Raw genomic sequence first — 18137 nt, forward strand, 5'->3', positions numbered from 1 at the left:
TGGCTGTGTACAGGAATATGGTAATCTTATTAGGCGCAGACTGAAACTTGACTACAGACTAATGCAGACTGGTACAGACAAATGCAGACTGACTACTCGGAGGTCTGTACACTCGTTATAATACCTTGTGCATTCAGGTATCACTGCGCGAGTGTGATCTGCGAGGAGAAAAGATTCTACGTTAGCAGCAATCTCATTGGCTGCGTTACATACTAATACGCGGATCGGCGGAAGCAGAATTTGGTCCGTCTCTAAGACAGCGCCATCTCGTAGTGCGGAGACGGACGAGCGCTGCGCCTGCGCTGTTGTGCTTAGCGGGGCGCGCTCTAGTGGGAAAGTTGTGTACGCGCTGACTACGCGGACCTATGTACACAACATGTCCCCGGCACGAATTTCATTTCATTGCTAGAGGAGCATGTTACTTTTGCTTTTGTACTATCCGCGATATCTTCATGTCTTTTTCATTTGAACATCTTCAATTTTATTCATTTCCTCAATTAATTTTCTAATTAGCCACTATTTGTCAACATATTTATGCGGTAGTATATCAAAATGTATGTCAGCAATGGTTGTAAGTCTGACATTGGGGAAGAAAAAGAGTAGCGTTGACGTGTCAGTCTGAGCTTCAACCCACCCTTAGGCCATTTTATCCCTTAAAAAAAAAAAAAAAAAAAAAAAAAAAAAAAAAAAAAAAGTTGGTACAGCACTTACCCGCGAAAGGCAAAGATTTCGAGTCTCGGTCCGGCACACAGTTTCAATCTGCTAGGAAGTTTTAACATCAAAGTGATCCAACAAAGATCCCGTTTTCAGCGACTGAGGTACGATACGCTAAGAAGGAAAGGAGTTGTAGCGGCGGTGAGACACAGCGAGTGAGTGTGTGTCTGATGTCGGCAGGGCGGCGTGGGCGGCGAGTCGTCGCCGGGCCCCTACCTGCAGATGTCGGGCGAGGAGTTCGAGCTGCTGTTCGTGGCGGACCTGGCGCCGCTGTCGCTGGCCGTGTACACGGTGGAGCGCGCCGAGGCGCCGCCGCCGGGCTCGCGCGCCGTCGTCTACTGCGCGCGCTGCCGGCCACCGCCCGCCCCCGCCGCCCCCGCCGGCCAGGAGGCGCAGCCGGCGCCGTTCGAGGTGCGGCCCGTGCAGGCGGGCGACGTCCAGCTCGAGAACCACCGCCTCAAGCTGCTGCTCGACGGCCGCACCGGCCTGCTCAGGTAGGCGGCACAACGCGTTGTCGTGCTGGAAACTGCGCAGCCCTCACACCTCATACCCTGCCCACTCCTAATATTCATACATCAAATCCCTCACTAGCTAGTTAGCGGGAGCATTGTCCTGATGAAACTCTTCTCTTTCTGTAGTACAGACCTCACGTAAATACATTAAGCAACTATTACAACTCGTACCTCAGAACTCTGAGCAGTTTCTTGTTGGTGCATTGTCTTGTTGGAAACTGATCTTTTGTAATACAGCTCTCGCGTTAAATACAGTAGCTACTCTTACAATTCGTACACTACTGGCCATTAAAATTGCTACACCAAGAAGAATTGCAGATGATAAACGGGTATCCATTGGACAAATATATTATACTAGAACTGAGATGTGATTACATTTTCACGCAATTTGGGTGCATAGATCCTGAGAAATCAGTACCCAGAACAACCACTTCTGGCTGTAATAAAGGCCTTGATACGCCTGGGCATTGAGTCAAACAGAGCTCGGATGGCGTGTGCAGCTTCAACACGATACCACAAGAGTAGTGACTGGCGTATTGTGACGAGCCAGATGCTTGGCCACCATTGACCAGACGTTTGCAATTGGTGAGAGATCTGGAGAGTGTGCTGGCGACGGCAGCAGTCGAACATTTTCTGTATCCAGAAAGGCCCGTACAGGACCTGCAACATGCGGTCGTGCATTATCTTGCTGAAATTTAGGGTTTCGCAGGGATCGAATGAAGGGTAGAGCCACGGGTCGTAACACATCTGAAATGTAACGTCCACTGTTCAAAGTGCCGTCAATGCGAACAAGAGGTGATCGAGAGGTGAAACCGAAAGCATCCCATACCATCACGCCGGGTGATACGCCAGTATGGCGATGACGAATAGACGCTTCCAATGTGCGTTCACCGCGATGTCGGCAAACATGGATGTGACCATCGTGATGCTGTAAACAGAAACTGGAATCATCCGAAAAAATGATGTTTTGCCATACGTGCGCCGTGGTTCTTCGTCGAGTACACCATCGCAGGCGCTCCTGTCTGTGATGTAGCGTCAAGGGTAACCACAGCCACAGTCTCCGAGCTGATAGTCCGTGCTGCTGCAAACGTCGTCGAACTGTTCGTCAGATGGTTGTTGTCTTGCAAACGTCCCCATCTGTTGACTCAGGGATCGAGACGTGGCTGCACGATCCATTACAGCCGTGCGGATAAGATGCGTGTCATCTCGACTGCTAGTGATACGAGGCCGTTGGGATCCAGCACGGTGTTCCGTATTACCCTCCTGAACCCACCGATTCGATATTCTGCTAACAGTCATTGGATCTCGACCAACGCGAGCAGCAATGTCGCGATACGATAAACCGCAATCGTGATAGGCTACAATCCGACCTTTATCAAAGTCGGAAACGTGATGGTAGGCATTTCTCCTCCTTACACGAAGCATCACAACGTTTCACCAGGCAACGCCGGTCAACTGCTGTTTGTGTATGAGAAATCGGTTGGAAAGTTTCCTCATGGCAGGACATTGTAGGTGTCGCTACCGGCGCCAACCTTGTGTGAATGCTCTGAAAAGCTAATCATTTGCATATCACAGCATCTTCTTCCTGTCTCTTAAATTTCGCGTCTGTAGCACGTCATCTTCGTGGTGTTGTAATTTTAATGGCCAGTAGTGTATCTCAAATCTCTGAGCAGCTTGTGAGAGGCTTCATTGTCATGTTCGTATCTCATCTCTTTTTATAATAGAGCCCTAACCTTAAATACTGTAGCTAATATTCTAGTTCTTACCTGAAATCCCTAAGCGTTTATGGGATGTTGAACTGTCCCGTTGGAAAGTGCTTTTTTTTAATAATACAGCTATCACGTTGGAGATACCGAGTAACGTAGCACGTGGTTAGACACTGGACTCGTATTCGGGAGGACAACGGTTCAAACACGCGTCCAGCCATCCTGATTTGCGTTTTCCGTGAGTTCCTTAAAACGCTTAAGGCAAATGCCTGGTTGGTTACTTCGGAAGGGTGCGGCCGCATTTCTTCATCGTCCTTCACTATCCGATCATGTGCCCTGTCTCTAATGACCACAGGTGTCGACGGGACGTTAAACTCTAATCTCCTTCTCCTGCTCCTCACCTTAAATACGATATTAGCTATTGTTACAATTCGTACTTCATATCGCAGAGAAACATGGACGATAAATAGTTTGGACAAGAAGAGAATAGAAGCTTTCGAAATGTGATGCTACAGAAGAATTCTGAAGATTAGATGGGTAGATCAAGTAACTAATGAGGAGGTATTGAACAGAATTGGGGAGAAGAGGAGTTTGTGGCACAACTTGACCAGAAGAAGGGATCGGTTGGTAGGACATGTTCTGAGGCATCAAGGGATCACCAATTTAGTATTGGAGGGCAGCGTGGAGGGTAAAAATCGTAGAGGGAGACCAAGAGATGAATACACTAAGCAGATTCAGAAGGATGTAGGCTGCAGTAGGTACTGGGAGATGAAGGAGCTTGCACAAGATAGAGTAGCATGGAGAGCTGCATCAAACCAGTCTCAGGACTGAGGACAACAACAACAACAATCGCAGAGAAATTTGTGGAAAGTTACATTGTGCTGTTGTAAACTGAGGACCTTTTGTAAAGCAGGCCTCGACCTAAATATCGTAACTACTATTAAAATTTGTACATGAAATCCCCGAGCATTTTGCAAGATAGTGAATTTCCCTGTTGGAAGCTGATCTCCTTCTGTAATATAGCCCTCACCTAAAACACAATAGCTTTTATTATAGTTTGTATCTGAAATTTCTTAAGAATTTCTGGGAGGGTGCATTTTACTCTTGGAAACTGATCTCTCTTTTTGTAATACAGCTCTAACCTTAAATACAGGCCATGCTTACAATTCGAGTATCATGGACATACTGTTTTGCTAAAGACGGCTCCTTCTCTGTAATACAGCCCTTGCATTACATGTGTATGACACTGTCTCAGTGTCCGCAGCTCGTGGTCTCGCGGTAGCGTTCTCGCTTCCCGAGCATGGGGTCCCGGGTTCGATTCCCGGCGGGGTGAGGGATTTTCTCTGCCTCGTGATGACTGGGTGTTGTGTGTTGTCCTTAGGTTAGTAAGGTTTAAGTAGTTCTAAGTTCTAGGGGACTCATGACCATAGCTGTTAAGTCCCATAGTGCTCAGAGCCATTTGAACCACTGTCTCGGTGGCTGGTACTGACGCAGAACCAGTACTCGCGTAGGCAAGCTGCAATCACTATATGATGTTCCGAATCGTTGCTAAGTAAGTTTGGGAGATGGGGTATCAGTTTCAGTCGAGAATAAACTAGACGAATCAGGTTCAAATGGCTCTGAGCACTATGTGACTAAACACCTGAGGTCATCAGTCCCCTAGAACTTAGAACTACTTAAACCTAACTAACCTAAGGACATCACACACATCCATGCCCGAGGCAGGATTCGAACCTGCGACCGCGGTTCCAGACTAAAGCGCCTAGAACCGCTCGTCCACAGCGGCCGGCGTGGATCAAGTTCTCTATATGGTTTTCCACGGCATCAGTAACGGCTGTGTCAATAGTTAACCAATACTTTCACTGTGCATACGTTTACTGAAATCCGTTTTTTCCTCGCGGTAAACAGTTTTCGTTGTATTCAGTTAAACACGTCCAGTAGTTGGGTACTACGTGATCTTACGTCTCCATGTAGGATTCACTGGAATTTTCCACCGTTCACTGGCGGAGTATAGAAAGAAATAAAACAAGCTGTAAACCATAGGCGGTGAACAACGAAACACGGCACAGTAAGGCTGACAAGGAAGTCTACTGGTAGTTCAATATTTTCGGGACGACCGTCAGGAAAAAAATCGAGTAACCAATAGCAGGGTAACATTCTACGAGTCGGAGTGTGGGATGTCAAATGTCTGAATGTGGTGGGGAAGCTGATGGTGGGTGCATACCACTCCCAGAAAGCTCAAACACGATTATGAATCTATCATTTGAAAGCAGTTTGTCCGAGAACTTGTAAGACCAATACCGGATGAAACCCCACTGGCGATCACCTTTAGTTTCACGCACTGTTGATTGAAGCATAAGTCTGGAGTTCTTCTTGAAAGCGTATACCTGCTTCTGATTGATATGCCTCTTTATACCGTCTTGTGCCACGTTTTTGCTGGACGACTCAAGGAATTCATTAAAACTATTCGGAACAACAATCAGATGTTTGTGTTAATATTTTGTTGTGGTTCACCAGTACAGTAATAGAGCTATGCAATTAATAAACGCGTTACATCTACGACCAGACTTACGCGACATGAAAAGTAATGTATATAAAAGTAATAATATAAAATTGTACACAGCCAGTAAATTGCTGCCCGTGAACAAAGAAACACACGTGATGAAAGTTCAAAGACGTTTAGATATCTTAAGAACCTCTGTAGAATCGTTACAGTCCGAAAGCGCTGTAACAAATATGTAAGGAAATCACGCATGTCCGGTCGGAGTGGCCGAGCGGTTCTAGGCCCTTCAGTCTGGAGCTGCGCGGTCGCAGGTTCGAATCCTGCCTCGGGCATGGATGTGTGTGATGTCCTTAGGTTAGTTAGGTTAAGTAGTTCTAAGTTCTAGGGGACTGATGACCTAAGATGTTGAATCCCATAGTGTTCAGAGCCATTTGAACCATTTTTGAAATCACGCATGCAGAATCGCGGTTTCGGGGGAGGGGGATGAATGGTTTTTGGTTTAGCGCGGGCCAGCAGCCATTTGTGTAGTTATTCGAACATCTGCCTTACTGTAACTATGTTACAGTACTGGGTTGTTATACACAAATCAAAAAAAGTTTTGCATCACCCCAGTTCCCAGATCTCCTGAAGATAGACGTTGACTGTGGATATTGTATGACAGATACAGTCCTTTTGACAGTTCAGAGATGTCACTAAACCCGCCCAAATATGTAAACAACCACGCATGAGCAGCGCCTATTAGACGGAGGGGGTCCGACAGCCGATCACTTCCAGTCATTCCACCAGGAAGGAGGTACACGGCTCGTGTTGTCAGTAGTTCAACCGTGCCTAGACGGCCAACACCGCGGTTCGATTGCGTCCGCACTGTTACTTTGTGCGAGGAAGTGCTCTCAACAAAGGAAGTGTCCAGACATCTCGGAGTGAACCGAAGCGATGTTGTTCGGACATGGAGGAGATACAGAGAGACAGCAACTGTCGATGACATGCGTCGCTCAGGCCGCCCAAGGGCTACTACTGCGGTGGATGATCGCTGCCTAAGGATTATGGCTTGGAGGATCCCTGACAGCAACGCCACTATCTTAAATAATGTTTTTTGTTCAGCCACGGGACTGCTGTTTTGGGGTGGCATTGTGCGGGGCTGATGTACGCCGCTGGTGGTCATGGAAGGCGCCGTAGCGGCTGTACGATACGTGAATGCCATCCTCCGACCGATAGTGCAACCGTATCGGCAGCATATTGGCGAGGCATTCGTCTTCATGGACGACAATTCTCGCCCCCATCGTGCACATCTTGTGAATGACTTCCTTCAGGATAGCGACATCTCTCGACAAGAGTGGCAGGCATGTTCTCCAGACATGAACCCTATCGAACATGCCAGGGATAGATTGAAAAGGGCTGTTTATGGATGACGTGACGCACCAACCACTCTGAGGGATCTACGGCGAATCGCCGTTGAGGAGTGGGATAATCTGGACCAACAGTGCCTTGATGGATAGTATGCCACGACGAATACAGGCATGCATCAATGCAAGAGGACGTGCTACTGTGTATCAGATGTATCGGTGTGTACAGTAATCTAGACCGGCTCTGAAGGTCTCGCTGTATGGTGGTACAACATGCAATGTGTGGTTTTCATCAGCAAAAAAAAGGGCGGAAATGATGTTTATGTTGCTCTCTTTTCCAATTTTCTGTACAGGTTCCGGAAGTCTCTGAACCGAGGTGATGCAAAGCTCTTTTTGATGTGTGTAATTAAACTTCCCTATTTAACACGTTATAACACGGAAACTAATTACCATACGACCAACACACTTGGTAGCATTAATGTGAAGGAGATGAGAAAGAGAAATAATGCAGAATCAATTCAACAGAAACACATTTAATGTGCTGCTACGGTACATCGTACCATTACATACCGATGCCATTACTCCTAACAAAGGGGCTTAATATGGCGCCTCTCAATGTCCAAAAGAGTCTGACAGCGCAGGATTGCATTCTATACAGCAGAACGAAGCATGGCTACCTCCCTTGACATGCTGGGATTCATATGAGTACGTGTGTGAGAGTTCCCTTGGTAAACCTGTCCTTCAGGTAGCCGCACAACCAGAAATAAGAGGGTGTGAGACCAGGTGACCGTGCTGGGTGAGCATTTGGAAACGATCGGCTGATAACTCGATCGCCGCCAAACGAGTTTCGGAGAAGGAGATGTGCGGTATGGCCCCATCTTGCGCGAAAACTGTGGAGTTCAGTGCGTCTCTCTTCTGTAGGGAGGGCATGACATGCTGGCGAAGCATATCGCAGTAATGCTGGGCAGTCGCACTGCACGTCTCTGGTCCCAGAGCGCCAACCTGTTGAAAGAAAGAATGGACCAACGATGAAGATATCGTAAAGCCGCACCATTGGGTGACACGGTTGGTTGGTTGTGGGGAAGGAGACCAAACAGCGAGGTCATCGGTCTCATCGGATTAGGGAAGGATGGGGAAGGAAGTCGGCCGTGCCCTTTCAGAGGAACCATCCCGGCATTTGCCTGGAGTGATTTAGGGAAATCACGGAAAACCTAAATCAGGATGGCCGGACGCGGGATTGAACCGTCGTCCTCCTGAATGCGAGTCCAGTGTGCTAACCACTGCGCTACGGTGACACGTTCACCATACAGGGGAACTTCGTGCAGACTGACTGGACCTGAAGATCTCAACATTCGGCAATTCTGTGTGTTCACCTCACCTCACCTCAGAGAAGAATGAGCTTCACCTGTCCATAGGATGGTACCGCCATCTTCGCCAACTTCAATGCTTGCGAGAAAGTGGAGATAGAAGTCAACAGGTCGTTGTGCATCCTGTGGTGCAAGCTGCTGTACGATTTGGATCTTGTACGGATACCATTCGAGAATGGTTCGAAGCACCTTCTGCACAGTGGACGACTGGATGTTCAACTGTCACGACACAGCACGCGCCCTGCCTCACAATTGGGAATTGCGCGCAGCGTTGTCAGCCATAGCAACAGCTATTTCATCAACCACCTGTGGTGCAACCGCTCGTCGGCCTCTTCCCGGCCCAGTTCTCCAGTTGATTCGATCTTTTTCATCATGCTCCGCACAGCAGGTGGAGAAAGTCGGCCCTTCCATAATCCTTTCAGCCGGCGGTATTCTCGAAATGCAGCTGCAGCATTACTGTTTTGATAACAGAGCTTCACCAATAATGCCGTGCTCCTTTTGTCCAAGCTCACGTTGACACGTCAACAAGTGCACTGCGACTGGTCACGTGTGTGGGACTATGAATCACGATGTCTGATCACGGCATCTCGTGGCTGTAGGTCGAACTGGACGGTGGCGCTGTGACGCATGGAAATCATGCACCCCGTACTCTGGACATTAATGCTACCATGTTTGGTACTCGTATGATAGTGAGTCTCCGTGCTATAACGTATTAAATAGGGAAAGTTTAATTATATCCACCCAGTATATTAACCAAGGTTTAAACGACGAACCGGAACTGGCGCCCAGGCAAATTTTGCGAATTGATTACTTCTTTTTGCAAAAAAATTTAATTGGGCTGAAATTAATCCTCAACTAATTGTACCATTTGAATTGAATAGGCACCGTTCTGGTTTCACGTGCAAAACCGATCAAGAAACGTGTTTCTTTTTGAAGGGCGCCACTTCGATAATTTAAATTTGTACGAATCGATTCAAAGTTGCACGACGACAGATAAACGGATCAAGTCAAAACAGATTTTTATTTATCCAACAAGCTTTGTGCGTTGTCGAGATACGATGGTTTAAAGTCGAACTGAATGTAGCCCATAAAATTCGTTCTTACGTGAATTGCGTGCGCAGAAACGATTTAAAATGAATCAAATAAATTAAAAATGCTGTAATTCGATAAAATTGAAAACTCGCTGTCAAAAATCGACCTTCATTCCTATTTTACCTGCAAAAAACACGTTTTTGTTTTTTGCTTCAAACGTGCGAATCTTTTCAGATTTTGTTGGTTCAAATGGCTCTGAGCACTATGGGACTTATCATCTGAGGTCATCAGTCCCCTAGAACTTAGAACTAATTAAACCTAACTAGCCTAAGGTCATCACACACATCCATGCCCGGGGCAGGATTCGAACCTGAGACCGTAGCGGTCGCGCGGTTCCAAACTGAAGCACCTAGAACCGCTCGACCACTGCGGACGGCTCAGAATTTGTAATAAGAAAAACAAACACATGTAATTAATGATCGTCGTGTTGCTTTGTGAAAGCTTTATCCATTGCCGCGATATAAGCAACGTAGTTCGAAGGACAATTTAAAAACTCCTGTATCGCATTAGTCGTCGACCGAGTCATCAAAAATCTACATCAGTTGCCAAGCTATTGCACTATAGTGTCAAAATTATGGTAAACTAAAAGTTGCGAACCAGAATGAAAAGTGCTCTTGTCACAGCTCAAAAAAGGCAAATATATCCTGGGGAGAGTTTGGGATGTAAAAGAAACTAACCGCCCGAGTTATGTGGCAGCTTCAAACATATACAAGTCAAAACATCTTGACGTATTTGAGTTAACCTTACTTCCACAGTGTCGTGAACTTCCTTAGCTGCAATGTGTTGGGACACACGCATCTTGCAATTTATAGGCTAGAGTCCCTGTCATGTATCCAAAATCAAGAAAATTCCCCAACCATAGTAAACAACATATCGTATACCTCAAGAGCATACATGTAATTGCTAAAAAAAAATTGCTGGAGGGTTGAAATTTCTGTGGGTGGATTTGTTTCTGGGTCTATGGAGCTGATTTTTTCCTTGAGGGGACCATTTCTCCCAAAAACCAGTTCCCGTTACATATAATGTTGGGGGTGTAAGAACAAACAAACACAAATTTGTGTGCTTCTAGAGAGTCGGATGCATCTACAATAGGAAAAATGCGAGTGTCGGGGTACATCTATAGCAGGAAGTGTCCCAGGCTCGGGATGCATGCAAGGTAGTGTCATAGGCCATTTAGCTGGCCGCGGTGGCCGAGCGGTTCTAGGCGCGCAGTCCGGAACCGCGCAACTGCTACCGTTTCAGGTTCGAATCCTGCCTCGGGCATGGATGTGTGTGATGTCCTTAGGCTAGTTAGGTTTAAGTAGTTGCAAGTTCTAGGGGACTGATGGCCTCAGATGTTAAGTCCCATAGTGCTCAGACCCAATTGAACCATTTTTTACAGGCCATTTGCTCGTTCCCCAAGGTAGTATTATAGGCCCTTTAGTGTTCCTTGTCTATGTAAACGATTTAGCAGACAATCTGAGCAGCCGTCTTAGGCTGTTTTGCAGATGATGTTGTCGTTTATCGACTACTAAAGTCATCAGAGGATCAAAACAAATTGCGAAACGATTTACAAAAGATATCCGTGTGGTGCAAAAGTTGGTAATTGATCCTAAACAACGAAAAGTGTGAGATCATCCACACAAAGTTCGCTTGCACAATAAATCAGTCAAATCTGCAGGCCGTAAATTCAACTAAATACCTTGGAAATACGAGGGCCGTTCAGAAAGTAACCTCCGGTTGATTTTAAAAAATACACCAAGTTAAATAAAAATATTTTAATATATACATCTTACAACTACATCTTTGCACTATTTTTCTACATAGTCTCTATAGCGATTGAGGCACTTATCGTATCTCTTCACAAGCTTTGAAATTCCTTCTGCATAAAAATCACCCGCTTGTGCCTGGAGCCAGCCTGTGACCGCATCTTTGAGCTCTTCGTCGTCATCAAACCGCGGTGACCCGAGCCATTTCTTCAAATGCATGAAGAGGTGATAATCACTTGGCGCCAGGTCTGGGCTGTAAGGTGGAAGGTTGATAACGTCCCACTTGAAGGACTCAAGAAGGGCCGTTGTTCTGCGAGCAGAGTGAGGACGGGCGTTATCGTGCAAAAACACGATACCGGAAGTCAGCATACCACGGCGTTTGTTCTGTATAGCCCGTCGTAACTTTTTTATTGTTTCACAGTACACGTCTTGATTAATGGTCGTACCACGTTCCATGAATTCAACCAACAACACCCCTTTGGCATCCCAAAACACCGTTGCCATCAGTTTTCTGGCAGAAAAATCTTGCGAGGCTTGTCTTGGTTTGGTAGGCGAATTTGAATGTGCCCACATCTTTGATTGTTCTTTTGTCTCAGGGTTCACGTACTTAATCCAGGTTTCGTCACCGGTCACGATTCTGTTTAACAATGGTTCTCCTTCGTCCTCATAACGTGACAGAAAGTCTAATGCAGAGGCCATTCTTTGAGTTTTGTGGTGGTCGGTAAGAATTTTGGGCACCCATCGTGCACAGAACTTACGGTAACCCAATCTTGCTGTCACTATCTCGTACAAGAGAGTCTTAGAAATCTGTGGAAAACCAGTAGACAACTCCGACATTGAGAAACGTCGATTTTCACGAACTTTTGCATCAACTGTCTGAACGAGTTCGTCGGTCACCAATGATGGTCTACCACTCCTCTCTTCATCATGAACGTTTTCTCGTCCACTTTTGAATAAACGTACCCATTCATGGACAACTCCTTCACTCATAACTCTCGGTCCGTACACGGCACAAAGTTCACGATGAATAGCTGCTGCAGAATATCCTTTGGCTGTAAAAAACCTTATGACAGCACGCACTTCACATTTGGCGGGGTTTTCTATTGCAGCACACATTTCAAACTGCCACAAAAACTAAACTAGCGCAGGTACGACGTTCATTCGACCACGGCTTGATGCCGACTGACCTGTTGAGTGCGTGAACGCACAGATGGCGTCGCTACTCCCCCCACAACCCGCACTGTGACCAATCGGAGGTTACTTTCTGAACCGCCCTCGTACAATAAAGAACAACTTAAATTGGAAGGAACACATAGAAAATGTTGTGGGGAAGGCTAACCAAAGACTGGAAAATGTAACACATATACTAAAGATACTGCCTACACTTCGCTTGTCCGTTCTCTTTTAGAATACTGCTGTGCGGTCTTGGATCCTTACCAGATAGAATTGACGGAGTACATCGAAAAAGTTCAAAGGAGAACAGCACGTTTTGTATTATCGAGAAGTATGGGTGAGAGTATCACTGACATAATACAGGATATGAGGTTTACATCATTAAAAGAAAAGCGTTTTTCGTTACGGCGGAATCTTCTCAGAAAATTTCAGTCACCAACTTTATCCTCCGAATGCGAAAATATTTTGCTGCCGCCGACCTCCATAGGGAGAAACGATCATCATAATAAAATGAGGGAAATCAGAGCTCGCACGGAAAGATATAGGTGTTCGTTTTATCCGCACTCTGCATGGGATTGGAATAACAGAGAATTAGTGTGAAGGTGGTTTGAAGAGACCTCTGCCAGGCACTTAAGTGTGATTTGCAGAGTATCCATGTAGATGTAGATCGTAAACTTTCATGACACTTTCTGTTGTATTGTACGACATGAAGAAATCCATAATTGATGACACGATGACATGTGTCATGTTACACGACATGACATCATGTATCATGTTACTTAATTTGACGTTATGTTACATGACTTGGGTACTAATACTAAAGCGTAAAAAAGCGCGAATATTTTATCATGTTTTGATTTAAATGTATATGAAACTGGCGGACAAGTCGAAAAACTAGTTCCTTTCTTTTACATCTGTAACTCTGCACAGGACATACAGGGTGTTACAAAAAGGTACGGCCAAACTTTCAGGAAACATTCCTCACACACAAATAAAGAAAAGATGTTATGTGGACATGTGTCCAGAAACGCTTAATTTCCATGTTAGAGCTCATTTTAGTTTCGTCAGTATGTACTGTACTTCCTCGATTCACCGCCAGTTGGTCCAATTGAAGGAAGGTAATGTTGACTTCGGTGCTTGTGTTGACATGCGACTCATTACTCTACAGTACTAGCATCAAGCACATCAGTACGTAGCATCAACAGGTTAGTGTTCATCACGAACGTGGTTTTGCAGTCAGTGCAATGTTTACAAATGCGGAGTTGGCAGATGCCCATTTGATGTACGGATTAGCACGGGGCAATAGCCGTGGCGCGGTACGTTTGTATCGAGACAGATTTCCAGAACGAAGGTGTCCCGACAGGAAGACGTTCGAAGCAATTGATCGGCGTCTTAGGGAGCACGGAACATTCCAGCCTATTACTCGCGACTGGGGAAGACCTAGAACGACGAGGACACCTGCAATGGACGAGGCAATTCTTCGTGCAGTTGACGATATCCCTAATGTCAGCGTCAGAGAAGTTGCTGCTGTACAAGGTAACGTTGACCACGCCACTGTATGGAGAGTGCTACGGGAGAACCAGTTGTTTTCGTACCCTGTACAGCGTGTGCAGGCACTATCAGCTGCTGACTGGCCTCCACGGGTACACTTCTGCGAATGGTTCACCCGACAATGTGTCAATCCTCATTTCAGTGCAAATGTTCTCTTTAAGGATGAGGCGTCATTCCAACGTGATCAAATTGTAAATTTTCACAATCAACATGTGTGGGCCGACGAGAATCCGCACGCAATTGTGTAATTACGTCATCAACACAGATTTTCTGTAAACGTTTGGGCAGGCATTGTTGGTGAAGTCTCCATTGGGCCCCACGTTCTTCCACCTACGCTCAATGGAGCACGTTATCACGATTTCATACGGAATACTCTACCTGTGCTGCTAGAAAATGTGCCTTTACAAGTACGACACAACATGTGGTTCATGCACGATGGAGCTCCTGCACATTTCAGTCGAAGTGTTCGTACGCTTCTCAACAACAGATTCGGCGACCGATGGATTGGTACAGGCGGGCCAATTCCGTGGCCTCCACGCTCTCCTGACCTCAACCCTCTTGACTTTCATTTATGGGGGCATTTGAAAGCTCTCGTCTACGCAACCCCAGTACCAAATGTAGAGACTCTTCGTGCTCGTATTGTGGCCGGCTGTGATACAATACGCTATTCTCCATGGCTGCATCAGCGCATCAGGAATTCCGTGCGACGGAGGGTGGATGCATGTATCCTCGCTAACGGAGGACATTTTGAACATTTCCTGTAACAAAGTGTTGAGGGCACGCTGGTACGTTCTGTTGCTGTGTGTTTCTATTCCATGATTAATGTGATTTGAGGAGAAGTAATAAAATGAGCTCTAACGTGGAAAGTAAGCGTTTCCGGACACATGTTCACATAACATATTTTCTTTGTTTGTGAGTGAGGAATGTTTCCTGAAAGTTTGGCCGTACCTTTTTGTAACACCCTTATAGATGCCCTGCTTTTACACATATATTTGAACCCGACTGCAGCAGTTCTTAACTCAAATCTTCGTCATGAATGGCGGATGGGGAGCCACCATACCGTATAACCCCCAAGCGGCTACGGTAGTCATTTGCTTAGTTATGGCCGGCTGCTGAGGCCGAGCGGTTCTAGACGCTTCAGTCCGGAACCGCGCTGCTGTAGTTTCGAATCCTGCCTCGGGCTTGGATGTGTGTGATGTCCTTAGGTTAGTTAGTTAGGTTTAAGTAGTTCTAAGTGTAGGGGACTGATGACCTCAGATGGTAAGTCCCATAGTGCTCAGAGCCATTTGAACCATTTGAACTGATGGTGACGTCGGCTAGTGGCTCATTGTGTACGACATGTGTCTGCTTGCAGGTGTTGAGCCAGTGTGTCTGAGCTTCAGAGCGAGCTGAGGTGTTTGGTTGTTGTTCACAGGGCCATCACCCGCAAGGCGACGGGCCGTGTGACGCAGTGCGGCCTGCTGTTCGCAGCTTACCCGTCGGCGCAGTTCCACAGCGGCGCCTACCTCTTCATGCCGGACCCCAACTCCAGGGAGCCCGAGAGGGAGGTAAGCATAATGCACACACCACCACCTCCCGTCTCTAGGTACATCCGCCTCGGACCACGCCTCCTGTCACACACGCCTTCCGTGCGCCACTGAGGTGACAAGAGTCATCCGACACCACCTAATGTCGCGTCGGACCTGCTTGTGCCCGGTGTTTGGCGGCAAGGGCTCAAGTCACTAGAATACAGGGCGAGTCACAAGTCCTCGGACACCTTCGCAAGTTGGAAGATTAAAGGGCAAATTGAAATGTGATGATGAGAACACAGGTTTGACGTGGGGCCGCAACATTTGGAGTGAATGTTATTCATGGCCGCCATCTTGAAATCCGCTATTTTGGATTCAAGTCATTTTTTTAAAAATGGGATGGGGGGTGTATGACACACCAATTCACACTCGCTTGAGCTCTGGAATTTAGTGGTGTAATTTGTTTTTGTCTATCTTGTACAGTTTAGAGATTATTAATGTTCAAAGTTGGGAAATTACCTTCATACCGATTGCTACAACACGTGTTCTACGTGTTGTTCATCCCGAGACATGAGTCGGTATCGAGGTAACTTTGAACATTAATAACTTCTAAACTGTACAAGATAGACAAAAACAAATTACACCACTAAATTCCAGAGCTCAAGCGAGTGTTATTTGATGTGTCATACACCCCCCTTCCCATTAAAAAAAATGACTTGAATCCAAAATGGCGGATTTCAAGATGGCGGCCATGAATGACATTCACTCCAAAAGTTGTAACCCCACGTCAAACCTATGTTCCCATCGTCACATTTCAATTTTCCCTTTAATCTTCCAACTTATGAAGGTGTCCTAGGACTTTTGACTCGCCCTGTATTGAGGCTATTGAGCCATGCTGCCTCTATATCCGCCCACAATTGCGAAAATGTTGCCGGTGCAGGATTTTGTGCACAAACGTACAAACGTATGCCCCGTAAATGTTACGTGCGGTTCATGTCAGGCAGCCAAGTGGAGTGGCCGCGCGGTTAGAGGAGCCATGTGAGGACTGCGCGACCCCTCCCGCCGGAGGTTCGAGTCCTCCCTCGGGCATGGCGTGTGTGTTGTTCTTAGCATAATTTAAGTAGTGTGTAAGTCTAGGGACCGGTGACTTCAGCAGTTCGGTCCTTTAGGAATTCAGACACATTTGAACATCTGAACATGTGAGGCAGTCTTGGTGATCAAAGCCATTCGCTTGAACTGTCCAGAATATTCTTCAAACCAATCACCAACAATTGTGGCTTGATGACGTGACAACGTTGTTCGGGAACAGGAAGCCCACGAATGGCGGCAAATGGTCTCGAAGTAGCCAAAGGTAATTATTGCCAGTCTTTGATCAGTTCAGTTGGACCACAGGACGCAGTCCATTCTCTGGTACTGCGCGCCGCACAATGTGAATCCGCGCCAGACGTCATGGACGTCGAAGACACATAGAGGTCGCTGCATCGTAAGCTGTGGCGGCGCGCGCCTCCTGGCCCGCTTTTAGTGTGGGGGCGCCACAGTGGAACACGTGGTCCCAGCGTCCAATAGCGGCGCCCCCGAGAGCGTACTTAAGCGCCGGCCACTCACTCATCCAGTCCACCTTCTCCTTTTCTTCGAACACATCCGCCCACTTCTGTGTGGGCTCTAATCTCTCTGATTTTATCCTCATGGTCTCTTCGTGAGATATACGTAGGAGGGAGCAATATACTGCTGGACTCTTCGGTGAAGGTATGTTCTCTAAACTGTAACAAAAGCCCGTACCGAGCTACTGAGCGTCTCTCCTGCAGAGTCTTCCATTGGAGTTTATCTGTCATCTCTGTAACGCTTTCGCGATTACTAAATGATCCTGTAACGAAGCGCGCTGCTCTCCGTTGGATCTTCTCTATCTCTTCTATCAACCCTATCTCGTACGGATCCCACACTGGTGAGCAGTATTCGAGCAGTGGGCGAACAAATGTACTTTAACCTACTTCCTTTGTTTTCGGATTGCATTTCCTTAGGATTCTTCCAATGAATCTCAGTCTGGCATCTGCTTTACCGACGATCAACTTTATATGATCATTCCATTTTAAATCACTCCTAATGCGTACTCCCAGATAATTTATGGAATTAAATGCTTCCAGTTGCTGACCTGCTATATTGTACCGAAATGATAGGGATCTATCTTTCTATGTATTCGCAGCACATTACACTTGTCTACATTGAGATTCAATTGCCATTCCCTGCACCATGCGTCAATTCGCTGCAGATCCTCCTGCATTTCAGTACAATTTTCCATTGTTACAACCTCTTGGTACACAACAGCATCATCTGCAAAAAGCCTCAGTGAACTTCCGATGTCATCCACCAGGTCATTTATGTATATTGTGAACAGCAACGGTCCCATGACACTCCCCTGCGGCACACCTGAAATCACTCTTACTTCCGAAGACTTCTCTCCATTGAGAATGACATGCTGCGTTCTGTTATCTAGGAACTCCTCAGTACAATCACACAACTGGTCTGACAGTCCATATGATCTTACTTTGTTCATTAAACGACTGTGGGGAACTGTATCGAACGCCTTGTGGAAGTCAAGTACCGATAGAGGTACTCAGGGTACCCTCCGCCACACACCGTCAGGTGGCTTGCGGAGTATGGATGTAGATGTAGATGTAGACTATATAGTGTCCGCCGCCTCGATCCCCCTCAACCCCTGGTGTCTCCCTTCCTCTCCATCCCCAACCAGTTGCCGCGCCTTTACCGTTGTGTACCACCCTCTCTCCATCTCCACACCCTCCATCTCCTTTCCCAACGCAACTTCCACTGTCTACCCCTCCCGGATGATGAGCTTCGCCCTGACATCTACCCTTCCTACCAACTCTAACCCCCTCTTCCTGCCTCCTCCTCAGGGATCCCTCCC

General features: G+C 46.7%; 1 protein-coding gene across 1 annotated transcript in view; it reads left to right on the top strand.

Annotated features, from left to right (window-relative positions):
• LOC126213468 (alpha-mannosidase 2) overlaps positions 1-18137 on the top strand; it is an 834426-nt gene that overhangs the window by 697532 nt on the left and 118757 nt on the right. Inside the window, exons 11-12 of the mRNA XM_049941248.1 lie at positions 895-1208; positions 15124-15256. Of these exons, the coding sequence (XP_049797205.1) occupies positions 895-1208; positions 15124-15256 (447 nt within the window). The remainder of the gene's footprint in view (positions 1-894; positions 1209-15123; positions 15257-18137) is intronic.

Source organism: Schistocerca nitens, chromosome 11 (genome assembly GCF_023898315.1).
Source record: "Schistocerca nitens isolate TAMUIC-IGC-003100 chromosome 11, iqSchNite1.1, whole genome shotgun sequence".
Classification (NCBI taxonomy): domain Eukaryota; kingdom Metazoa; phylum Arthropoda; class Insecta; order Orthoptera; family Acrididae; genus Schistocerca; species Schistocerca nitens.